This window comes from Botrytis porri (assembly GCF_014898465.1).
Source record: "Botrytis porri strain MUCL 3234 chromosome Unknown BPOR_007, whole genome shotgun sequence".
Lineage (NCBI taxonomy): Eukaryota > Fungi > Ascomycota > Leotiomycetes > Helotiales > Sclerotiniaceae > Botrytis > Botrytis porri.
This window is the reverse complement of record NW_024066081.1, coordinates 1,310,223-1,337,495: the sequence shown is the minus strand read 5'-3', so window position 1 is coordinate 1,337,495 and position 27,273 is coordinate 1,310,223. Positions and strand designations below refer to the sequence as shown.

At 39.7% G+C, this 27,273-nt stretch overlaps 2 protein-coding genes across 2 annotated transcripts; both read left to right on the top strand.

Moving 5' to 3' along the window:
• Positions 1-6,307: 6,307 nt before the first annotated feature.
• EAF01_005723 (uncharacterized protein) lies at positions 6,308-6,819 on the top strand (the record flags this gene model as incomplete). Its single annotated transcript, XM_038913977.1, has 3 exons — positions 6,308-6,358; positions 6,417-6,631; positions 6,699-6,819. The coding sequence occupies 3 exons, from the start codon at positions 6,308-6,310 to the stop codon at positions 6,817-6,819; spliced, it is 387 nt and encodes a 128-aa protein (XP_038770426.1).
• Positions 6,820-22,874: 16,055 nt separating this feature from the next.
• On the top strand, positions 22,875-25,581 carry EAF01_005722 (uncharacterized protein; the record flags this gene model as incomplete). The annotated part of the gene is made up of 2 exons (XM_038913976.1): positions 22,875-23,898; positions 23,949-25,581. 2 exons carry the CDS (start codon positions 22,875-22,877, stop codon positions 25,181-25,183), a joined length of 2,259 nt encoding a protein of 752 aa, XP_038770425.1. The 3' UTR covers positions 25,184-25,581.
• Between the last annotated feature and the right edge of the window lie 1,692 nt (positions 25,582-27,273).

Below are 27,273 nucleotides of genomic sequence, written 5' to 3'. Positions count from 1 at the left end.
TAGTATTTACTTTACTCCGTACATTGTCCTGTCGGGTAACCACTAGTAGCTTATCAATTAGGTTATCGATCAGATCATCGATTGTGCCATTGAAACGGCTTGAGGGGTGGGGTACGTTTCGACATTTAGCCCAATAGCCACATGGCACATGAACTACTCGGTCTAGAATTACCAGATTTTCACCATCCAAGGGGGCCCAACACTAGAAATCTGCTCACCGAATGCTAAATTGTCAAGTGTCGGCCTTATGGAACTTGATGAGGGTTCATTGTGGATATCCGGATGCGAGCTAGTGATGCCCTAGTGTAAGCCCTACTGCAAGGCTGCATGACAGTGCATATCTTCTTCGGAATCTGGAAGAATCATTCCAGGAGAAAGAATTTTTTTTTCTCTCTTGCACCTGTTTGTGGGGACTTGGGAAGACGTACGTCAGATGTTTGGAGAGTAACGGTGTTGGTATTGGTATTGATGTTGATCATTTACATACCAATGATACCATACCGGCTTTTCTTTCTATGATGTAGCTGCTCAACGTTGAAAGTTCGAGAATGACAACTTCACAAGTCGATCTTTATGGAACAAACCGTGTGCTAAAATCGGGGTTATAGTCGTTCTTAGATAGGTATAGGATTGCCACTGTTCAGTGTTGAATTTGTAATGCTCGCTCTTGGCTCTTTTGTATGTGAAATCATAGATGACGGATTGCTCCCGATAATCGGGTTGGGGATCTTGGGATAGATGGGTGTAGATCGCTGTGTGATGAGGATGGGGATGAAGATGGGATGGGGATTGCTTCATAGCTAGAAAAAAATTCGGGCTGGAGTCGCGGTTGTTGATATCGGTTAAAGCCATGAGGGAGGGTAGGAGAGTTGTTTCTTTCTTTTTTTTTTCTTCCCATATCAGAGGGATCGATTCATGATTCTATCATAATTTTCCTCTATTGCTATTTACCGCAATTATTCTAATTGGCTGTTGTGAGATTACATGTTTCTTCAATTGTATATACATACGTAGGCAATTACTCTTGCTTGGCAAATGAGATTTATCCGGTGTCGGATACTCGTTACTGAAATCACTAGATTCTCTCATATTCCTGTTGTCAAACATTCAGCTGATATCATCACTCATGTCGCCTTATATCTGACTCTCTCATCTATCATCTTTTATCTACCTCTCTTATCTCTCTCCTCATACATCTCATCTTCCCTCCTATCTCACTCTCATCTACCACCTAATACTCCCTCATCCCTCATCCCCGTCCTTCTCTCCCTCATTCCCACTCCTCACTTCCTCTCCTCGTCCCCCTTCCTCATCCATAAACTCAAACTCACACTGAAATTCAAACTCAAACTCAAACTTCAACCCCGGAAACTCCTTCCGTTGGATTAGATACTATATACCAACTAAGTTATTCCTTTCATAAATAATATAATAGTAACTTGTCTAGGTATCATACTTAAACCCCATATTGAGTATGGTTGTATAAATAGATAGATAGATACTTGGAATCTCTCCCAGCTGCTCATCAATAGGGAGTAGAAATAAAAGCTGTACCAGTGTAAAATAGTTTGGGGTGCTGGGTGGTTATTATGTTATGTTATATCATATCATATCATATCTCTTTAATGGGAGATGGAAGTAGAAAAGTAAAATGTATATATGGATCTCTTACCCACGGGACTATAGAAAATAGACGGGTCTTTATATCTTCACTTGTTATAAGATGGGTCAGGGGTAAGCATATGTATGCATATATTGTTTTTCTTTGTCAGTATTGAATAGTTCACTTCTCGCCATTTGATGGTTTTTATATTGAAATCTGTATCCTCTTTCTCTTCTTCCTTTCTTCTTTCTTCTCAATTCCTTTCGCTCCACGCCCGCAGCAAACGCTACGATTTAAATCTGTTACAAAGTCTCACACAAACTTTCCACCTCAACTCTGTGTATATCTTCTTTATTCTTGTCGCGTCTCCTTCTACTTAACGTCTGTGATAAAGACTCATATAATCTCTTTCGTTACTCGAACTTTAAGTCTGATTAAACTCTCTCGTGTATCTTATTCATAGTCTTTATGCTGACTTTCTCTTGCCTCTTTGCTTAAACTGAATTTGAGAAGAGAAATATGGTGGGGTTTGTGAGGGGGTTTGTGAGGGGGTGTTGAGGTGAGGTGTTGAGATGAGGTGTTGAGGTGTTGAGGCTTGAGATACGATTAGGGGTAGGAATTTCGAGGGATTGGCTGGAGTTTTAGAGGATAGATTAGAGTATGAGGGAGTAGTGATTGAATGACACGATATACTATATTATATTATACCATCTACAAGTTGGGGTTCTTGGGAGAGGATTCAAAGAAAGGTTCCGTGTGTGTGGGGGGGGGGAAAGATTGGGAAATGATGAGATGGGTTTGGGGATGAAGATGGGGATGTGTGTGTTCTTATTTTTGTTTCTGGCGGGGGTCTTGTTTCTCGAGTTTCCCTGGTTCTTGCTCTGTTCATCATGGCGACGTTTGATTGGTGTCGTGAGATTTTGGCATCTTATTCTTTGGGACTATTCATCGCGTGTGTGAGAAGATGTTAGATGTGATTTGGATCAGGTTCTGCTTTGGGGATTAGGAGCATTTCAAGAAGGGGACGATGGGGGGTCTAGATGTATATATAGTAATTTCTTCTTTTGAACTTTGGAGAGAAGAGATCAGGGAGGTGGGTGAAGAGAATAGATGGAAAAGATTGGATGTTGGAGATATATCCAAGCGGATAGATTGATGATACGAATACTCTAATCTTCCTTCCCCTATTCTACCCTTTGTTTTCTCTGTTATCACGAGAATGTCAGCACGAGTCACTACGAGAGATCACAAGTTGTGATTCTTGGATATTGCAGTTCTGTATAGGGATGATCTCGATTTTCTTTATGATCCCACAGGTCTGGAAGTAGAAGTCCGAGGAGGTTGGTTGGATCTTCTTATCCCACTTTCTCTCTCTGGAGCAGAGGTAGAGAGGAGAGTGGGCGGAGATGTGAACAACTGCAAAGACTTAGTGAATATTGAATAGTCTTTATGGAAACTCAAGCCCAGATGGGGATCTATAAAATGAGAGGATGATTCTTGTTTTCTTGATGACCTGTTTCCAAAGAAACAAGCTAGTGAAGTTGTGGTAAGGAGTGCCCTGCGGGACGGAAATATGGGGATGGGAGGAGGTAGTATAAATGGGAGTATGGGATGTGGAAAGGGTATTAGTATTTGGGGTTATATTTTTTGTTTGGGGCTTTTTTGTTGTTGTGATTGTTTTTTTCTACTGTTGATTGTAAAAAATGGTAGCAATCATTGAAGAATATTTCTTTTGGGTTTTTCTTAATATTATGTTTTATCTGCGGTATATACTCACGTAGACAGGGGGTTTTCGAAAACCATTCCTTCGAATAGGAATTGGGAATTAGAATGAAAGGTCGTTCATCTAGCTTTCTATAAGAATCGATATAGAACGATTGGAAATCTGGGAAGTAGCTTTATTTATAAGGGGAGGTGGATGAGGATAGAGAAGAGGAGGAGAGGAGAGGAGAAGGATCGAAGGTGAATTAGATGCCACTAGTAGTGGATGAGTCAAGGAAAGAGAAGAGGAGAAGAGAACGAGAGGAATCCTGGTAATGGAAGGTCACATGAGTGAATGAATGAGTTACAAGTTGTTTTTGTCTTGAAGAAGCGAAGCATCAATGTTAATTCGCTTCATAAACTTCAGGACGGAGATATACAAGATCCTATACTATTCACATAAGATGTAGAATTCATATGAACTTCATACTACGTGCGAGAATTGCACCCGGAAACTCTTGACATACTAGAAAGAGAAGCAACACAGCAAGAGCTTGGTGGCAGGAGCTGAAATGTCCATAATAATATGGCGGTGTTGATCAAGTTCTAGTAACAGCGATCGACTTCGAGTCTTATTTTTTGTTGTCAGGACATTTTCACTCATGGTTTTGTTGTCACTTATATATCAACTTCATGCTGGTGGTATCTTCATCTGCTTTTATTATCATTTAGGATTTAGTCTTCGCCTCTCTCATATCCTCGGTATTTCTTACATTCTTTTCATTGCCTATACAAGAAAGCCGTACAGCTGATTCAGCGAGAGAGATGGCAATTCTTGAAATTTGACTGCATCACCCTGCTCTATTTCTATGTGCGGCTCGTGATATCTTTGAGGATAAAATGACAGGAAGGAAGAGAGTTTATTTATGGTGGGGAAGTTGGGAACTCGGTGCTGGTCAAGGGGAGGGGAAAGGGGAGGAATGTGGGTGGGTGAACTGGATAGCTCTACCTGCTGGCATGGAGGTGATTATAATCTAGGTGATAGATTTGCAGTACTGTATCTCCACATAATGAAGTAAATAAACCCGTTGCATGTCTATATTAGCGAATCGATAATCCTTACCCCTCCTCGCCTTTTTCCCTCTACGCCAAACATCAACATCAAATCTATGCTCATCTACAGATACCTATATAAACACATAGACAATCGATGAGTTAGAGGCAGTATAGTACCAAAGAAAGCTACTATAGCACCTTCTCAGGCATATGATCTAATCACCGACAGTGTCGACAACTTAGGGTTATACAAGTGCAGAACTTATTTTCGTCAATAGTGATAGGTCATAGTAGTGCTGATGTGTTTGGATATCATCTGAAAGTTTTCAGTCTGACGGGGAGTTTGGTTGTCTTTTATTTGGTATTAATTATTGCGTGATTAAGCTCTCATTCCATCTGAAACCACAGTACTCGATACTTTTCTTATATCATGCTGGTAAATTTTCATTGTGTACTACTAGTTATCGATTTATCTCCTTCCATTTTCTTACTGCTACGTTTCTTCTTGCCCTTTACCTATTCTTCCATCACAAGCAAGCCAAATTATGCTCCAAAATCTGCCGGAGGTCCGTTTAGATGTTTCCTGGTCTAAGAGATGACGAGTGTGTCATACACCTCAATGCATAATAACTTAAGTGATTGACGATTGACTTGACTGTAAGGTGAAGAACATTTCCTTGATCTGATAATCCCCATCGGAGCTCAGCTTTGCTTTGATATACTCTGCTGTTATGTACTGTGCCATCCTTCTTTTTATTACACCTCCTAGGCACCCTACTGCTTCCCTCTCTCTCAAACCCGGCAAGCCCATTCACATAATGAGTCTCAATCCGGCCATTTTGATTCGATCGGGCGCTTGCATCTCTTCGTTGGAGTTTGCAAGATTTGTTCATAGGATGTGGAACTAGACTGAGGGATGCCTTATGTAAAGCAGCTAGAAGAAAAGATCCCTGGGATCTGTGAATGTCAAGAGTTTCTTTTCGTATGCACAATGAGGTAAATAAGCGCAGTCTTGACCTAAAGTAAGATTTCAAGAAGTGAATGAGAAGATTCATATCATTAAGTATTGATAACCTCACCAACATGCGTCGTCAACCTAATATTTTCTCGAAAACAGCAAGTAATCCTCTTGGCCTGCTAATAAAAGAGCGTGATTTTAGATTTGTTGCTCCTAAGAAAGAGGAATCGTGAATGCCTCCTTTAATTTTAATTAGGTTCCTCGTAGAAACTTCTTCCTTATCAATAGCAGATGGATATCTAAGGTATGAGACCATGATGAATTATAGTTGGAATCGGTGATTTCGCATCAATCCGGGGTAAATTAGACGATCTTGTAGTTCGAAATCCTGGTGAACTTCAACAGGGGTGGTTGACAACCCTGTTGCGACGTCGAGTTTACTCATAAACTTTATCCGATGTATCATTGGAGATTTTCGTGGTATCTAAATCAATACAAGATTAATTGCCAGCTTGTAGATCGAACAGAATCAGGCAGGCAATAATTGTTTAATCCAAAGTCTTGTGTCTTTTCTTGGTATTGCTTTTTACCACATAATCATTCTGTCAAAGATCGATGATTGGAAAACACAATTGGGTCTCCATCAAAAAAAGGATGTTTGGATCTTGGCTTACTTTACTCCAAGGAATCGTCCTCATTGGTCGTCTAAGAGATTATATCACATCTTTCACCAATCAGATAAATAGCCGAGACGCATCAGACCCTTTAGTACTACCCCAGAAGAGACTTGGCATTTGGGGGCTGCGGCACATAAAGTTGTCTTGTCACAATCTTTAAGACGTAATCAGTTTGTTGTTCTTCATCCGCGTCACGATAGTTCCTGATCAATGGTATCTTGATTTGTATCATAACTTATAGATTGTGACTTCAAAGACTGGGTACTTTTCGGCTCCAAACTTCAACATCGCGGAGTAACAAGATCGTTCAAAATGACGCAACCATGGGCAACGTTAGAAGCCGATGAAGCGCAATTTACTACCGTGAGTATTTGAGATTCAAATCTCAAGAACTGAATGCTAACCAGTCTTGCATAAACAGGTGGCATATTCAACTAGAAACCAAACCCCATACAATGGAGCGGGGCTAGAAGTTTACGACAAATCCAGACCTATTCAAATCGAAGGCAAAAGGATCTTTGGAGTTCTCAGAAAGACGGTGGTGATGGTTGTTAGTGTTTTTCTCATGGTTGTATGCGTGATCATCGGGATTGCAGTCGGAGTTAGTGCATCAAAAGGGCACCGCACAAGTCAAAGGTAGCTAGCTATATTTCTGTTTCTTAAAAATCTCAGAATTTCGAGGCTGTTGCTCATATATAAGTAGTGATGTCGCAGCCGGTTCGAACACCACCGCCATTAAGTCTACGATCCCACCCTCAGAGACCCCTATCATTCAATCGGCGACGGATTCGGAGTTACTCGTTACTGCACCCACAGGGTCTTAGGTACACATCCAGAGAGTTATGGACTATAATTCCCAGTCTAAAGCCGAATCCAGTACTTGCATCAATGAAGAATCTCAAGTTTCTTTCCAGTCCTGCCATTTTCAAAAACAAGTGGACTGTCAAAAGGATCCAACAAACAAAAAAGAGTCTTTACAATTCATCTTTAAGTCAAGGTAGCACGCCATAATACTGCTTAAATTATGGCACAAAACATCCAATGGTCAATATTATACATGGTTCTCTCAGCACTGACTTGAACCATCAGCCTATGGGTCTGAAAACGTTTTCTAGGGCACATACGACGAGCTTATGATTCTCACCGAGAACATGTCGATTTTTCAATCATAGATACCCGTGGACTGAGTCATCACGATACGTTTTCCATTTGTCATACTAATACTAACGACAATATTTACAACTATGCGAGAAAAACTGGTTTCGTTCATGCAAATGAATTCTCATTCACGTCTATCACTAGTATAGCAAAAACGTTGGAAGCTTCATCAAGTCGTCTTCCTATTGTTCCACATCCTTCTCCACATCCTTGTTGCATACAGCTTGAAGACAGTTATAGAGGTTTGAACAATGCTTCGTGTTGTGGGTTGCATATCATCTTGTATGGTGGATCTGTAGTTCCAGTGATGAGGATTGAAGGAAGCTAGGATGGTGATGTCACCGAGTACTACCACTTTGCGCACGAAGCATTGCTAGTATGGGTCGGCGTTCACACTGTGAAATAAAGAGCTCAATTTAGATTCGTGTTGCCAGTGCTCTCCGATTGGGACAGAAGTTCGGTGATAGATTGGTGTAACTCCTCGTCCCGATAGGCAATGGAAGAGCAAGGGAAAGGCAGTAGAAACATTGAGCCTTTGAAAGTTGCTCAGCAATATCACCATTCCCTCTTCTCTCCGGCTTTAGGAAGTGGAACATCAAGTTTCTAGAATGACTTGTTTATGTCAGAACTTCGATTTCTAATGACGATGGCCACTCCTGGAAGCGGAAATGAACACGAATAAGAGTTCGCAATTGAATCACATGATTTTCTTCTTTACTTTCCACCTCCAATAGGATGCGAGTACATCACAACTCAAGATTCGCATCGTACATCAAGCCCATTTACGAAATTCACTCATCAAACTCTCCATTAACTATCTCTTGTACCCCGCGTTCTGTTTCGAAAATGCGATTGAGGTTATTCAATTTCTAGTCTTCATATACAACTCGTCGCAAGAACTTAAGGAATGTCACCATCAGCTAGGTACAGTGGGATTATACTCCAAGCAAGGGGAAGGAAAGAGGAAAGAGCTATATTCTAGCAGTGCTCGGGGAAAAGAAGAGACAATGGAACTTAGTAGAAATGTAGAAAAATAATGCTGGGATGATAATACGAAGTCTGTGATGAAAGATACGACGAGGGAAAGATGACAGCGAGATGATTCAAAAAGAAACATTCAAATAATGACGAGTAATATTAAACGATGATGTATTGTTGTATTCTCAAAACATATTTGTCAACATGTAAAAGCGGAGGTCTCCTATGGTTCGCACTTTTTGTATTGTCAGAGGTATCAATGCAAGGTTAAAAAAAAAGGCCCAGACCCAGACGCGTTGAAGACCATGGTGGCTATCTTCTCAGACTCGTGTCTGTTGCAGACTCGAAGTGGAGCATCTTGTTCCGATACATTATATAGAGATCATACTTATAATTCCATCCTATAGTGCCATTCACTCCGTACCGACTGTGAGTTGTCGTTGATCCGCACTTACTTCATCACCCCCGCTCCCAGCTTGACTGATCATCTAATAAGTATATCTACATACAATCCAAGCCTATGCCTACAGAGAAGAATGGTCAGCAACTCCGGGAAGACGAAAAATGATAGATTCACGAGGCAAATCAGCTACCAATTTGAATCCTGTCTCTTTTCAAAAAGAACTTCGGAAATAGAGAGGAGTTTGGTTCTGTAAAGTATTGAAGCATCTATACGATTACATGATTGATCAGAGGAGATATAATATTTCTATCTGTAAAACTATGTTTTCAGAAAAGAATGAGAGAATGGGATGAATCCGCAATAAAAGACAAGAATAACCCTAAATTGTGAAGATGATTGTTCGGAAGACGGGACCAGATGGAAAGTATGAATCGGACGATAAAGTAGTTATCCGTTGGACAAGATATCATATCCTGCAGCATCGACGACATATCAACTTGATATGAGATGGTAACTGAAAGCTGACAGACACCAATCCAACGACCCAACAATCTTGATATTTTCAAGGAGTGCCGATTCATGACCTTTTTGAGATTTCCTTCTATCTACTTATAAGCTTTAATAGAATATCTTTAAGTGTCTGACCGCGACTTTTTATGCCCATAACTAAATGCTGATTCGGTACTCGGAAGTGAATCAAGAATTTGAATATGCATCAACACCAAGCACATGACAGAGCCAGTGAATCATCTACCAAGGTAGAGCGCTCTTGTCGGCTTCTCAAGGTGGAGTTTTCCTCCGCAAGGCCTTATAATCCCACCGTGAAGCTATAGTTCTTACTCTAAACACTAAAAAAACAACAACGAAGAATCAGTCTCACAAGTGTTAGAGAGGACAATGCCCAATCTGCAATAAAGGCTGCGAGCTTATTTGAAGAGGAATGCTGAGTATATACAAGGAATGGGGAGAATGAAGGGAATATGTGGGCATTCGCAAAGATAATATAAAGGTAACTATAGTATAAACTTACATGCGAAAGTGACAATGAAGATTGGTAGCAATTAAGTCAAAGTATATTACTATAGACTTGCATACGGAAGTGATAGCGATAATTAACATCAATCGAAGAAAATCACATCACAACAGAATTACGATATTATAACAGTATTTATCTTTAAAATCTCCAAGAAGCCAAACTTAAACATAATTCCACTCCCTCAAAACGAAAACACATCAAAAGGGGGGAACCCCAACTACCGAAACCCCCCTCTCCTCATCATTTGACAACCTTACCGATCAACCTCACAATCACCTTACCAATTCATCCCGAAAGTTCCCCCCTTGATCCCCCAAATAGATTCCAAACCCACCAATCTCAGGCCATCTCGCTACCATAATATCACCACCCAGTAACACGTCACCCTTCCAAGCTCGCTGACCACTTCGCTTCGCGCTGCCAAGCCCCAGTGTAGGCGTTTAGGCAACGCTATGATTTATGTTCCAGAAAATTTCTATTGATTCTTTACTTACTCGTTAATGATTGATATCAGATACAAAAATCTCGTTTAATATTCCTAAAGATGGAAAAGGGGTGCGGATGAAATGTGATATGTATTGGAGATTAGCAAACCCTCTATCTAACATGTGACATCAGTTTCCCAAGTTTCCACGTGGTAGACTGCTCATTGGTATAAACAAAAGAGTAGTATAGGAAAGAAAGTGCTGTAATAAAAACAAAGATTGGTTACCGAGTTCATCGCAGAGATTTTATTTTATCCTGCGCATAGATAGTTGGTAGCACAATTCTTGACCAAATCTATGGATGGATGGGTAGGAATCCAGAGCCGGAGAGCTGGAATGAGGGGTTATGGTTATATATGGTAGAGATGTGCTAAGAGAGTTGAGTTTGATGGAATGGTGGATGGAGGGAAGAAAGAGAGAGGGACACCTTGCGAATTCGGGGTATTGGATACTGTGTGGATTTTTGGGATGGATGTATCGGGTTGACGAATAAGTAGAGGAATATGTGATTTGGTGATCGTATGGGTGTTCATTAGGAGTAGTAATAGTATCTAAACTTCAAAGCTATGATGTAGATTTTGAAGACGACTGAAATCCCGAAATAAATGTTGCGGGGTCATAATCATAGTAGTCTTCCTCTACCAAGTAAACAAGTATCAATACAGAGCCATCCGCTTGTGGATATAAAAAGCAACCCAACACATATCTAACAAATCTCATCCCGCCTCTCAAAAGCACTACACCTTCTGACAAAAACCCGCCAAATTCCAGCCAATAGAATTACCAACCCCAAGTCCCTCAGTTTAAAGAATCCAAAGAATCCTAAGCCCAAAGCCCTTCGCACATCCAACCCGCAAACAAACCACCCTCTAACTTGTCATTCGAAGCCCTTGACCCAGTAACTAAGCCGCTCACCATCATCCAACCTCACATTAACATTGACATCTCTCACTCGGAAACGCCGATACATGATCTATACACAAACAACCACTCCCAGCCCCCCATCAACCCCTCCCCCCTCCCCTCCCGACCCATCCGCACTCAGCAAAACGCACCAAAATTCCCCCTCTAACTCTCCACGTTTTACCCACGAGATAATAACAATAACTATACCCCTCGCGCTCACCGAAGCAGATCACACTTTATCGTGACTCAATCATGTCATATCATGCCATGACGCCAATATCCAACCGTTGGTCCCGAGCCTTTGGCTCCTCTCTGATTCGTCGATCAATCCTCCATCTCACTCTCAATCTGAATTCTCATTTAAAAAACCAGAATACAAACACGACAAGCTACCGCGGTCTCTCCTACACATGTAGATAGCGCCCTCCAACTCGTATACAGCAATCCATTGAGCCCTTGTAATTTAGTTTCTTCCCACTTCGAGTTCGAGAACGTTTAATTTTGGTTTTAGTTTACAGGGGTTTCATGTGCATGTTATGTTATTAATAAGTTATATCAACAGTTATGTTTGTTAGTTGGCTTATTAGTTTATTAGTTTATTAGTTTATTAGTTTATTAGTTTATTAGTTTATTAGTTTATTAGTTTATTAGTTTATTAGTTTATTAGTTTATTAGTTTATTAGTTTAACGTAGTTTATTAGTACATACATCATATTAGTACATACACCACTTTTACCTCAATTTACACTTTCAAATCCATATTATTCAATAATAATTAAATTAATTGATTAAAACTATTTAGAATTTAACAATCTAAAATCTATTATATTATTTTAATAGATTCTTGTATTATAACCTATCTTTCTATATTTATTACAATATTAAATAAAAGATACTTCCTTATTGAATTTACTCTCTTTTTGATGTTTATTATATTAAATCTGAATATCAATCTCTTATTAAAATAATATTTTAAAAGCTTCTTATTTAATAAGTACTCCTCCTTAATATAATTAGGTTTTTTTCATACATTAATATTTATTTAATATCTTATTTGTTACTCGAAGTATACAAATTTCTATATTCAAAAGTATATTTTCATAAGTTCATTATTCTATATTTTTAACTAAAGTTAATACAATCTTAAATATAAATATAAATAAGCTTGATTAATAACAAGTTATTCGAGATTTAATTAATATTAATTAAGAAAGAGCTTTAATTAGATTATAAGGAGTTTGAAAGATTCATTAATCTAAATTAAAAAAGGAGAAGATAAATATATGAATTCGAATATCTAATTTCAAGAATATGATTTCAAGATTAAATAAAATTAAACCTATTCCTTGAAATTCTAATTTTATATTCTAAAAAGTGATTGATTTCTTATATATAGTTTTAAAAGCTATAAAAAATTCAATCTTTAAAATATAATTAATATATACCTTAATTAATTTATTAATTTAATTATCATATAAACATTTTAGATTGTTAAAATAATTAGTATTAAATAATTGAATTAAATAACTTGAATATAATAATAAATATAAATATATAATATTATTCTTTTTATAATATACTTAAAAAGCTATTAATTTATAATTTTATACTTATTCAATACTAACATTCAATATTTACTCTTTCTTTAATTCTTAATATACTTAACAAAATGTTTTAATTATTCTAAACTTATCTTATTGTTCATTCATTTATTAAATATAGATTTAATAGTCCAATTTGTAGGAAAATTAGTTTCAATATATTAATTAAAAAGATAAATCTATTCTTGAACTACTAAAAATAAGGGAATAATTTTATTCTCTTTATTTCTATATATTATTATTATAGTTCATTCTCAATTGTCTAATTGTACTGATTTACTTCTACTATATCTCTTAGTATTAGTAATAATCATTACTACATATATAATTCCTATTATAAAGTCTATTTTATCGAAATTATAAAAATCTCTATCTAAAATGCTATATTTTATTTATATATTTATAATTAATCGAAACTATTTTTTAAAGAGTTTAGGATTTTTATAAAAAACTTTTTGAAAGTTATAAATATAATTAAAACATATCTTTAATTTTTTATATCGTTTTATAAATCAATATATTTAAAGCTTTTCAGTAAATTTTCCTTTTTTTAATTTAAAAGTATAATTCATTATATCTTCTATCTCTTTAAATTTAAAAAGAAACCCTTTTAAATTTATATCAAGAATATATAAAATAATTACTTACTCTTCTACTTTAATAAATTTTAAATTTTATAATTAAAATTCAATTACAAAAGTTGTTCTATTTATTCTTTAAATAAGTATTATATATATATAATATTATATAGTTTAGTAATCTTTCGAATTAAAAGTTTTTTGTTTTTTTTAATATTTTCAATAATTAAGAGTATTCTTTCTTTTTTATTATTCGATTATATAATAAATAGTTGACAAATTGTATATTAAAATTGAAGAATGTAAATTAAGGTAAAAGTGGTGTATATATTGATATAATGTATACACTGATAAACTACGTTATTAGTTTATTAGTTTATTAGCTACTAGTTTATTATTAGTAATCCTCATCTCAATTCAATCCCAATCCATATATACATACATACATACACGCATCCACAAACCCAAACCCAAATCAAAATCAAGAGAGAAATTCTTGCGAAGCAACGGTACCAACACGATGGCTCTACCGTTTGCGACAGAATTCGGCGCGGGGTAGGGGTGTACATACAGTATCGGGTAGAGTAAGTAAGTAAGTAAATAAATAAACAACACACCATCCAGCAACTGCAAACTCCGAACCCAAACCCGCTTAACATAACATAACGACATCCATACACAAGTCTCGCTCACTCATCTCCTCTCATCAAATCATCTCTAAATACCATAAGTAACAAACCATACGTACATGCACAAACACCGTTTGATAACAAAAAAAAACCAACACTTGGATGGCGATGACCAATACGCATCTTACCCTTACCTTATTTACCACGTTTCTGGCCGGTGCCCAGGTGCGTGGGTGCAAGGCACCCGTATGTAGTAAATGGATCACACGCGTTGTGATTACTTGACGTTGATGTTGTTCCGAGGGTTAGCATGGATTGTATTGTATCGGCGGTTCCGAGGAGAGGTGAGGGGTCTGACGGGTTTGTCAGGAGGGGAATTGAGGGTTGGGGGTTAGTTTTGAGGGATTTGTGAGTTGTTTGGTTGCTTGTTAGAATTTGGAAGGTGTGGTGGACGTTAACGGAGCTTTGGATTATGGCTAGAGACACTGATAGATGGAATCATGGAATATCATCGAGTGGATAGAATACTGGGAACTTACTATGCTATCTCATCTGGCATTACTCACCATGCGATCTTCCCCATCAAGACTGGCACACTTGTGTACTTTATGTACTATGCGTAATCTTTCATATCCTCTCTCATCGCTATCATATCCATCCATCATCGCCGCGATCAAAAGGGAGGTCTATTTCCGTTTCCTATCCCAGTGCCCTGGCCTCGGAATTGTGTTTCGGATTTAGGACATAGCATGCGCGTCTGAACGACATATAACGGTAAGCTTGCTAGCGTTTCGGTATCGCAGTCATCCAAGCATCCTGCATCCTGCCATCCATGCAATGAGCAGATATCCAAGCAACACCCTATGATATCTTTTATCTCTCAATAATAAACACATGAGATTGAATCTATTACCATCTACTAATGACCTAGGTAGTAGGTGCCCATCCGAACATACCCACCGAAGTACCCGAAAACATCATTTCGCACCCCTCCTGTGCCACACCCTTGCATCCCATCCTAATTCTTATTCTTATCCCCGCGACCTTCGTACTTGGCATCTCCTGTGCCTCATCTACCGTGCCACTCATCCGCATCTGCTCTTTATACATTCCTCCCATCCCTGCGTACCATCACCTGTCACGTCACTTGACTGCACCAAGATCCCTGAGCCAGTGCCTTAATTGTACATTTCTCGTACCGTCCACTCAGTGACTTTCTATTCCACGGACTCTACGGAGTAAATGGCCATGGCAGCGAATAGAGTGAATTCAGCTTGATAGAAGCTTATCAAGAAAGTATGTGCCATCTCCATCTTTGGCTCTCGGGATTCGTAACTTGCCTGTGCGTGCTCCAAATATGACGTAGATATATTGCTATCATAAGATATATAACCATCCATGTATTTATAAATACTCCATACGTGAAGATCCAATATATGCAAATGTCAATACATAGACGCCACGCCGCGCACGTACATAAAATCTCCTTCCCTCTCCCCTGTCTATTCGCGCCCGCAAATAACATCTCAGATCTCGGCACTTATATCTGCTTGCTCAACTAGGATCGTAATCCTTAATGCTAATTCTGATGTCCGGATGTCCATTCTCGTTTATGATGATCTACGAGGTATGGGTCTACCGCCGTACGTTTCATTTTTCGACCTTTTCAGTGTTCCGCCTGGGATGTACATGGATTATTTTTAGATGGAGAAGGATTTATCTCGTCCTTTGGGACGGTTGAATAGAAGAACTTCAATAATCATCAATGCATGATGGGCGAGGATAAGTCTAATCCCAACTCTCAATCTTAATCTCCGAGAGATCTATTGAGGGTTTGTGAAGGATGACGAAGCTGACGAAGCTAAAATGCGGAAGACATGTTGAATAACCACGAGATAGACGCTTTCGTACCTAGAATGATGGGTCTATTGAAAGAAAGAAGAAGCACTAACCAATAGAATCTCGCGACCGACTCATGCATCTGGGAAATATCAAAATGTCCAAAAAAGCAATGAACAAGTAGAACGATCCAGCCTTTTCCAAAAATAAAGTGCTCAAAAATACTTCGCAGAAACGTGAGAAATCGATGGCTCACTGTTTTAGGTTTCTAGAGCGGGCAAACTGATTTACATATTTCACAGGGTTATATGGTTCATAATTGCGGCAAATAGGTAAATGTAGATCCCTGAGGAAAGGTAAAGAGAAGATAATTGAATACATGAATTTGCAAGGCGGTGATGAGATTCATGAACGAATGATTAGAGGATTAAACATCGAGAGGGTATGATATAAATGCTGAGACGCTGGTCTGGCTGATGATACCCAAAATTGCACATGTATACAGATATATATGTGTATGTCTCTGTGTACCTACTTTAATACGCCCGTTTTAAATAGTGCCTACCATCTTCCACTATTTACAATACCTCCACATTCTACACCTCAACCCCAAACTCAAAATCAAGCGTATTCGTAGGATGTTCAAATACTTTCCCCCGGAGGAACAAAGGAATGAGGGAAAAGGACGCAAATGTGTGACAAGAAGGATTGGACAATGATGTAAGAAGTCCGATGTACAAACTATACAACGGTCTTGCCTTTCATTGGCATATTCATTACCATAAACATAATAATGCAATCATTGCATCGAGTATCAAACGTGTACAATACAAAATAAACAATATGCTGAGAGTGAAAACCCAAATGTCCTCAGCGCTTAGAAGTCATTCCTAAAACATGAACAAAAAAAAAATGGGCGCTTAGACAGGCCTTTCAGCGCTAATCTTAAAATTACACATGGTGTGAATTTTGCATTTTAAATCCGTTCGTAGAGAAGCTTTTCTAATATTTCACTTGAAACCTGTGAAATGTTTGATTTTCGATGAATGATATTGGATTGCATGGTGATTGCATGAATGATACTTTTTAAACAACAAATTAAAAACATAAACTTTAAAGTCACTTCACATATACTACACCTACCTAGGTATCCTTCCCATCCCAAATCTATTCCCAATATCTTATCACGAAGATTATCCCGGATCCCGCGGTCGGGACGCTTGCTTGCTTGCTTACTCGAGTATACTTTCACATTTTCACAACACCATGGATCATGAGGCTTTTAGTCCATCAAGTGATAATTCCTACCTCGACGCCCGTGCTTTGATAAGGTTATCCTGTCCCATCCGCCTCGCGCCTTCGCAAGTTCCGTCGTTTTCAGGGCACTAATTTCTTACATGCAGGCCTGTTGCAGCTTGCTTGCAAAAGCCTATAACGCCCGCATCGCGTCCATCTTGCGCATTTAGGCAACCGAATAAAGTTGAAGGCCAAAAAATACAGTTAACTGGTATTTCAATTCATGGATGATGGGTCATGTATCAATGGCAGGTCAGACGGATAGAAAGGAGGCGAGATGAATGCGTTGTGATAAAATGAAAGTTGTATAGCCAAGGATCCAGGCTCTTATTCGGTAGGATACGCATTCTCCGCGCCAAATGATACACTGCACACCGTCGGCTCAATTGACCTCCCAAGCGGATGATCTTATTCGTCTAACTCTGACCAATAGGAAGAGTGTTTCCACATCGAGTTGGTGCTACCTCGGTTCAGGACTCCACTGTTCACAACGATGAAACATACGCTGGACGGTAAAAGAGAGTGGCGAGCACCGTCTAGCAGACGCAAGTGGATCATCTCATCCAAGTGCTCCAGTGACACAGCTTTCCGATGCTACTAGATGTGGTCTAAGTATCCAATGATACCTTCGAATTCAATATCTGGCATTTCTCTCTCCCGTTTCCTACTTCATCGCCGGCCTATAAAGGTGATTCAAAGAATGAAAGATGATAAGCAAGTTCGAAATGCACGATGGAGGTATAATAGACATTAGTACTGATTTATATAAGAGGGTGCTTACGCAATCGATTTGGTCTAGTAGTAAGATTAGAAAATCTCCTATCCATCCTTGGCGGCTAAAGAATTGTAACGTGCGTCCGGTTGCAACAAAACAATGCGGCACCGGTCGCTTGAAGCCTTGGATGTATGCACCTGCTGCAGCCGGGGAAGCGCATTTAGGTGAATCACGAGGACACGCCCTCCCAAGATTAATGATTTCGAGCCATCCTAGCTCTATTCAGAGTAGAGATGTAAGATATGGACTAAAATATGCAAGAGGATTTTGACGAAGGCACGTCGTTGGTCGCTTCGAAATCACTCTTTCGTAAATCATCGGACACAACATTCAATCATACACCGATACCATAGCTGCGATCAACAGATGAGTAACGATCGAATGTATGGTTATTTACCTTGTCTCGCCACATCTTGCTTGCCCTTGGTCACAGATCGGAGAGATGATTGCTGCTGGCTATTGCTGCGGCACAAATTGATGTAACAGCTCAATTTCGAGCGGGTGGATAACAGCGGTGAACCCCAGTTGATGTACTGTACGGTCGGGTATCATCAAAATCGAAAGGCGCACAAATTGATAATCTCGTCGAGTTCGCGTCTAATACTCTTTTGATTGTGTTTGGTGTATAGTGATATCCGGAATCATGCGGGCGAAAGTAAGTATTCGTTAGTCAATACGAAGCAATGATTTGACAATGATGTGTCCTTTCTCAATTTGGCGAAAGTTTTACTCCAGATTGAGCGAGCAACGTTGGAAAGCCAACAATGAAGAGATTACAGTAATGTGTGACCGGTATCTACCGGCAGTGATAAGGCTTTCCTTGATTTCCTTGGTAAGAGCTGTGATGTCTTCTTAATTCATCATGAGAGTCAGAAACAAAACCATGGATCCAGCATTTAATAAGATGTAGAAGTATCCCTAAGATTCTTTTTGTCGAACACTTGACATTGGAAAGTATATTTTGGTTGCCGCGACCACTTTTCTCGACCTTCTTGTTGAAGAAAGCAAGCCATGGAACAAGGTACGACATGATATTGATGCACGCTATCTGTGATCGACTTTAGTGTGGCCGTTTCTGAGACCTTTTCGCCCAGGATCTATTCAGCGCTTCAACCAAATGAAAGTTACTTCGTATAGACGCACGCTCGGCAACGTAACCTAAAATGATGTCCATGTTAACGCTTCAAGCGGGTCGACTCTGCCTGACCAATTCAATTGGTTTTGACCTTGGTCCAATCTTATTGTAGATTCCAGACTCTTTTTAGAGTTCTGTGCCTCTTGTGCCACCGAAGAATTACCAAATTATTGTGACATTCTAAGGAACGTGATATTCTTGGAAGTTATGTATATTCCTTCGCATATTGTATCCTATCCTGAATATTCCCACTTTGGGTGACCTCTACCATATTGTTTAAGGCTGCAATTTTCGATAGCAAGCGTGAAGAAAGAGTCAAGTTCATTTAATCCTGGCACGCCCGACGGACCTTGATGATCCTGACAATTTATTCCTGTACGATGACCCTTGTCAATGATCCCTTCGGACCTTTGTTTCATACAGACGCAGTTCGACTGATGGACTGGGGACCATGTACGGGCGACAAAGTTCAGGGGGGAGAGAAGGGAAAATATGCCCCGATAATCTTGTAAGAGTGGGAAAGTCAGCAAGTCATCAAATCGTGCCGACAAATTGGCACAAGTTTTGTCTCTTTCGTGTAATCCACCCGGATCATCTCACCCCCGTTTTTTTATATTGTGCTGTGCGCCAAAAGATGATTTTATGCGCGTTCCCGGCTTGGGTGAATGAATGACATTTCTAGTGACTTTGGTGACAAGGTTTGAACAAAGCGGCAGAATGTTTCCAGCTAAGCAAGTCGAGTAAAGAAATGTGATTCGAGTCCTTTTTGGTTTTCCTTGGGTCTCTCTTGGGGGTCAAGGTAAAATCCTATCTATCATCAAGTACCGTGAGTCCTGTCAGGCTAATTTTTTGGCCGGCCGACCATTAAGGCTTGAGAAAGTCTCATGCCAATGAAAAAGAAGGAAAAATATTGCATCGTTGCGTTACAGAGAACAAACTCAACGTGACGCGAATGTATCATGACACAGCCTCGATGATTTGTTCCTCTTGGGGCTTTGTGAGTCTTGGGGTTCTTGGATGAATTTATAAATTGATGAATGAAATTTGATGGGGTTCAAAGTTGTTCCCAAGGTTCGACATGTTATATGTTGAATATCATAACTACGAAGTATGGAGGTACTGGGTAGATACTTAGCTATGCTGTACGAGACTTTACTTTCTCGGGAAATGTGTTAGAAGCTTACCTAGGGAGTGTATTTATTGTGTAATATCATTGAACAGTTGCCAAACTGGGTTTGTGCATCATCAAAATGAATACAACCTTGCCTAATCGAGATAGACGCCGAAGTAGGTTGATTGAGACGCAGCCAATAGGAAGTACAGTACAAGGGTTTTATCGTCGCGCAAAAGCGAGCAGCCGCTCAGCTCACTCCGATACAAAGCAAATGGCCCAAAATAGTCCTAGTTCTTGTATCATCATTTTCTTTGTTGACAATTTCTCAATCAATCATTGAGCTTGTTGAGCCTTACCATCTCCGATATTGACCATTCTGTCCTGGTCTTGGCCAAGTTGACTAGGTAAACCCGACATCGTCATTGGATCAATTGGAGGGGGGAAGGGGGAAGGGGGGAAGAACTTTCCATCTTTCCGAATCACCCCAACAATGCATCAACGTGCCAGCGGACATGAGGTAGTCCTAGGATCAATTTGCTAAGAAGGCTAAATATATCCAAATTTCCAAGTCGGTGGATTCAGAAACAGGTCTCATTCATTCAATGTGATTATTGGATATTATTGATAATAGCACTGCCTACCTACTTGACAACTTTCCTTGTCACATCGAGCAACTTTTCAAACTTACGGTGTAGATGGTGTCGGTGGTGTGGGATGTTTGAATGTAATCATATTCGTGGTCTGGAGGGTTAATTTAGGTATTTGGGATTGGGTAAGAACTGTTAAAGACGACATCTCAGTTCAATAAATACAAACAATCATCCTGCGTGAGATTAAAAGTGCTGGCGCCCGAACGGTGACGATCTAATGGAATTTATGACAACAAAGAGATTGTTTGGTGTTTAACGGCGGCGAATGAGGCTCGAATTTACGATGTTCATATCCATATCAATCATACCTCAATTTGGGTCATCTTTCTGGGTCGAGAAAGTATTTATAAATCAAATCAATGTAAGTATGTTCTTCAATCAATTTTTGCTGAGGTTGATTAGAAGTATTGAAATGTAGAGTAGGTACTTATCAATATACTAGGTACACCAGGTAGGTACTTTTAGATCATATGAATTCAATTGAGGTCACCCATTGAATGCCCAAGAGAGAGGGGAAGAGAGGGAGACGTCTTTTGTTTCTTCCTTCTCTATCAAGTCAGATGGCATCTACAAGTATTGCCTGGACATATCATCATCTCCAAGATATCCCTAGGTAGGTACTCTCGCTCGACTCACCACTCACCACTGACCACTCACCACTCACCACTCACCACTCCACCACTCACCACTCCACCACTCACCACTCACCACTCATGCACCCAAGCTGAATCTCCAACCGCCGAGGATTTACATCTTACCGAGCTAAACGCGGAACATGGTAGAAAGAAGAGACACTAGACAATTAAAAATGCCCACTTTAATTAACCCATGACGATTCGTAGTACAGAACAGACGCTGCTCAATATATGCCCACTACCCCAACAGCCATAACTTTTTTGATTCTTTGCGTCCCTTCGTTACCATTCCACTGGGTCAAAGAAATTCATCCAAAAAAATAATAAAGAAGCACTTGAAAAGACGAAACGTTTCTTGGACTTTGATTCCCATAAAAATATCCCGCCATTCATAATCGAAAAATCTATTTCCGATTCAAGTTTTCTATTTTAAGGAATTTGACGATTTTCATTGACGACATACCTACATACATACATTCATCCAAATCAAATCATACCATACCATACCATACCATACCATACCTTACCTTACCTTACCTCACCTTACGAGCATACCATACTATACGAACCACCATCTCATCATCTCCAATATTGTATCGTGAAAGGTAGAGGGCGAAGTTTTGATTACGTCTTTACCGAAGAACAACCATCTCGACAGTCATTTGGTGTTACATCTCAATTCTCAATCCAGCTCAAGGAATACGATCCATCATCCAAGAGGCAGAGACATCAATCAGCAATCAATCAATCAATCAATCATCATCATTATAATCACACACGATTCGGCTGGTCCAATCTCTCATTCATTGGAAATCTTATCTCATCGAGAGGCAAGAAAGAAAAAGCACTTCAAAGTACACGTGAATGAAGTCGAGTTCTTTCTACATTTCCGTGGCCGAAAAAAGAGAGAGAGCATTACCTACTTCAATCATTTACACACCAATTGATTGGATTCACTACTAATTTGACCCGACTTGACCTTGGGGCGACAATCCTTATCAGAAGGGCAATACATTCTTCCGTCAACAATAATCCATTGTAATCATTTCATCGACCTTTCCGAATCTTGAAAGTATATCTATCACGATTCCAAACTGTCCGATTCCCATCGATATCATATACTGGGCACCAACACTAAAAAATAATTTAATTTCGACAAGACGGTGAAAGATTCACAAAATAACTATCTCACAATCATCATCAATCCAAAGAGTTCGTGGTGTTTTGTCTTTACACATCATCTGGTCTCCACATTTCTCAACGAATCTCAGCTCGGTCAAGGGGAACGACGTCGATAAGGTCACGAGTTTAGTCCTGCTGAAAAGGTGGTTTTCCCGACAACAAGTAGCTCAACGGTTCCAAACCTTGGATTTGAGTTTAAATTTAAATTATCCAAAATAAAGAGAAGCAGGAAATCAACGAATGGAAGGGTAATTAGATCAATCGACCTTTGGAGATTTACCATTTGAATTGGAAAGCGCGCGTCTGCTATTTTAGGAAGACACGTGATCTTCATCCGAATCTTTTTCAAGAAAGCGCATCATATTGGATCACCCCCATTATCAAACATTTAAATACTGTACGTTTAACCGCCGAAGAGAGATTCTTTCTTTTGTTTCTAAAAACCTTCATTGTCGCAATAGGGTAAATCAACTTACAGGATGGCGCCTAACACCATGAATACAGAAAATAGTCTTCTTCAAACTCAGGAGCTTGTAAATTTAGCTCGGGAAATTTTGGTGGTCAACTCAGGCAGTGGAGAAGGAATAGAAATCACTCCAAACATACTTGAAATGGCGACTCCAGAAGGTACAGATAAACACGCGGAATCACCAACGGCTAGATTTACAGCAGTCAATGGTAGAAATCAGAATGAAACCTCACCTACGACCAATGGAAATGGAAACATTGCTAGCACCGGAGTAAATGGGAACGGCGTTGCAAGGAGGGGCTCCGATGAGAGACCAAATGGACAACCTAGAATTTCACCTCCAGGTCATGAGAAACTGACCATCACAACAACTCAGGATCAAGACTGGGCTTCTTCCAAAAATGGAGAACGTACTCATTTACCTGATCGCCAAATGAATACTAGCCAGAATTCGAATCACTATTCCGACGAGAGTTCTCACAAACGTAAAAGATCTGGTTCAATGGATCAAGGTTCATCATCCGCAAATTCATACCATAGCCATGCCCTACCAAATTCAACAAAAGCAACACCAACCACGGCGACTACCGAATCTGATGGGATTAGAGATGATGGAAGTGTTCGAGCAAAATCTCAACCTCATTTGGATTCTAGGGAGACGTATAGCGCAGATTCACAATACAGACAGTTCATGTCAGCAAGCGATTCGGCTCGGGATACGCCTTCGAATGATTTATGGCATAGTCGTCATTATCCTCAGCATTCCCAAGTTGCTTCCGATGAGCATATTGGAGAGGTATTACAAAGAGCATCTCAAAATCTGGATGCGCAGCAACATGAGTACGATCGTCGTACACTTTCTGGGGATGATAATCGATATACTGATCCGCAATCTGCATACAGCCAAGAGAGGCGGGAATTGTCTGCACAATCAGATCTCAAGAAGCGGAAAAGAAATTTTAGTAATAGGACCAAGACAGGCTGTATGACATGCAGAAGACGAAAGAAGAAGTGCGATGAATCCAGGCCAGAATGTAATTTACTCGAACAAGATTTCGTCGAATGCTACTAACATCTGACATAGGTAACAATTGTCTCCGTGGTGGATTTGTCTGTTCTGGATATCAACAACGAGGTTCCTATCCAAAGGTCGAAATGAAACAAACTCCGGTTCCATTACAATCTAAAACCGAATACGAAAGCCCTTCTTCATACACGCAGCCATCACCTTATGGAAACCAACCTGGAATTCCAACTCGGAGGGAACCATTACCTGGATATCGCGGTCAAAGCTTACGCGTAGATCCTCACAGCAGAGCTATCACAGATGCGGACGATCAAGCAAGCGCAACTACCCTACCTAGTGCTTCCATCACAAGCCCAAAGAACAATCGAATATCCGCATCAGGTTATGGAATCCAACAAACGCCCACTCCTGTGAGCGCAAATAGTGCCCATCCAGATCGTTACAAGAGTGAGTATCCGCGCGTTGGACCCCTCCATGATCTTTCTAGGCAAGAGTCAAGAACAGAGCCGGATACTGGAACACCTCATTCTGCTCGTGAGCCTACTTCGGCTCTTCCAAATCTACTCAATCATCAGATTCACCCCGATAGTCCTCACAGCAGTGCCCAAGTTGCCGCTCAACTAGCACTTTCTCATCCTGCAAGTCGACAAAGAACTCAAAAGGAAGAAATGTTAGCTGGCCGTCATTACTTCCCATTCGATAAAGAACTAGTTCTCGAGCGTGAACGTTGCAATACAGCTTGCTGGCGTTTCAACAATAGCACAAATCCTAATAATGGTGTATCACCCGAAGAACGAGCTCGTCAATTCCGCGATATTCTCCAACCACGCGATCATGTCATTTCTCCTACTCAAGCTACTCCTGTCACTCCTGTAGGTAAAGTCGGCGATAATGTGGTTGTCGAAGCTCCATTTACATGCGATTATGGATATAATATTAGCATTGGACAAGATGTTGCGATTGGAAAGAATTGCACGATTCTTGATACTTGCGAGGTTAAGATTGGTGATCGTTGTAATATTGGACCGAATGTTAATCTCTATACCGCCACGCTACACATTGATCCGAAGAGAAGACTTGGATCCCGAGGACCAAATTTGGGAAGGAAAATCATCATTCAAGAGGATTGTTGGATTGGTGGTGGTGTAACGATTTTACCTGGTAGAACTATCGGGAAGGGTAGTACAGTGGGAGCGGGCTCGATTGTCACAAGAGATGTCCCACCATATACAGTGGTTTGTGGAAATCCTGCAAGAGTTATTCGTGGTCTTTATCCGCCACATGAAGGCTAATAGACACTCTGCAAGTCTCATTATGAAATCTCATTGTGAACGATGAGCTAATGGATTACCACTTTAATATTTGACTTTTATCTTTCATTTCATACTTTTCAATTGTATCTAGGGAATCCTCTCTTGAAGTCTTTGCTTTACGCCACTACTGTTTGGGCTTAGATTGGGATGGAGATGTGTACGGAATGGAATGGAAGGGAATGGGATGGAAAGAGTTGCTTGCTCTGGTAGCTTATGGCGTAGGGAGCGGCTAGCGGGCTAGGATGAAGGTTTTAGCTTGTTTTGTTTATTTATTTGATTGTTCGCCTTTTTGTTTCTTTTATGCGTGGCTCATGGATCGAAGATGGCTCGGGAATTCTTATGACATACATGTAGGATGATTATGAGGAGGGAAGAAAGGAAGGGGGGAGGGGTTAGAGAATGCATGGGGGGGGGGGGGGGGGTGAATTGGATGGGATGGGAAAAGTAAATTGTATTCATCAACTCGGTACTTTTTGCTATAGCTACTCATAGGTGGAATCGAAATTGGAATGAATTGAAATGCTTACTTGATTTACTTGCTTGTATTGGTGATTTAAATCTTTTTCATCTTCATTTTTTCGATCCCGTTGCTTGTCTGAAATCTTTTGACTTTCGCTGTTTTAACTTTTGTCTTTCGTTAATGTTTTTTTTAGCGGGATGTTTGTATTGGGAATTCGGCAAGAGGGTGACTTGGGAAGAAGAAGGAGAGGGAGGGGGGAGAGAGTAGCAGGGAGCGGTTTATGTTGATATTTGTGATGTTTGAGGCGATGTGTGAGGTGGCGTATCAAGTGATTGATTATTCAAATCTCGAGTAAGGTAAGATGTTAAGAGGTTGAGAAGAAATACAAAGTAAATCCAGAGGTAAATGGAGGAAATAAAGTATGACGTGAAGCGAAGTGAAATGAAATGAAAGATAGGTGGGAGATAGGTATCTCGATATTGCTTCGTGGGTTGTCTTTCTCTAAGAGAGATGGTGTGTTGAGGATTTGAGGATTTGAGGAGTAGACTGGGTGAGATGAGGAAGGGATTGATGGGTATGAGGATGGTTAGAGGAGGTTACTTGAAAATTGATGAATTCTTGGAATGCGAGTTTGGGGATCTGGGATTTGGGATGTGTGGAGGGGTAGGTTATATTGCTGCGGTTGTTGATGTTAATACAGGAGAGTGTCTAGGTAAGGTATGGTATGGTATTGATGTAGATATAGACCCCCGGATGGTTGTTTGGAGGGAGATGTGTATATGATGCCTGTGTTCTTTTTTTTTTGGCATGGTTTTATACTCACTCGTGTGTTTTGCTGCTTGTAGATATGTTCTATTATGTTCATAAGATTACATTCCACTTCGATAACATGTTTCTTTGGGGACAAGCGAGAAGTAGACGTATGATATGATGGAAGTTTTCTCTTGGGTATTTCATCTACACACTCCAATTACTTACCAGTTAATCTATGGTTTCTCAAAAGATGTGAAGTCACAGATGAGTGTGTTTTAAGAAATATATTAGGTCATATTGGAACTAGATATGTTACCTACTAGGTACAGTTGCATATTAGTGGGACTTTGCTTGTAGTCGCTTCGAAGGTAGATTTATTATACCTATGCTTTTGTTGTTATTATATGTATATGTAATCAATCATGATAGCAAGTGTAAGATACATAAGAAGATTCTTAGTATTGACCTAGTCAGCTCTGCCTTTCTCTGTATGGGATTCAAGAGAGATACGCAAATAAGCTTTTTGAGTAGAAGGCGTTTTGTGACTGAGCGAACATTCCGGATAATAGAAGTATGCGATAGGTCGCTACGTTGAATCCCTTTTGATCTCGATTATAGATGATGAAGATTCAGTTTATATACATCTAGAGATACAGACCCACCGGTAGTAAATCACACAACAGACAAATATCAAACGACCTGGTGTAAGTTGGGATACACTTAAGAAACGGTTGCGGCCTGCGGGAGTGTATTCTCTCAACAGATCCAGAGAAAGTTCTGTTATAAACCTCGCCTATTTTGCCATAGGCTAAATCCACTTAGATAAAATAGTCGGTCAAGCTAGATGCAAGCTTAA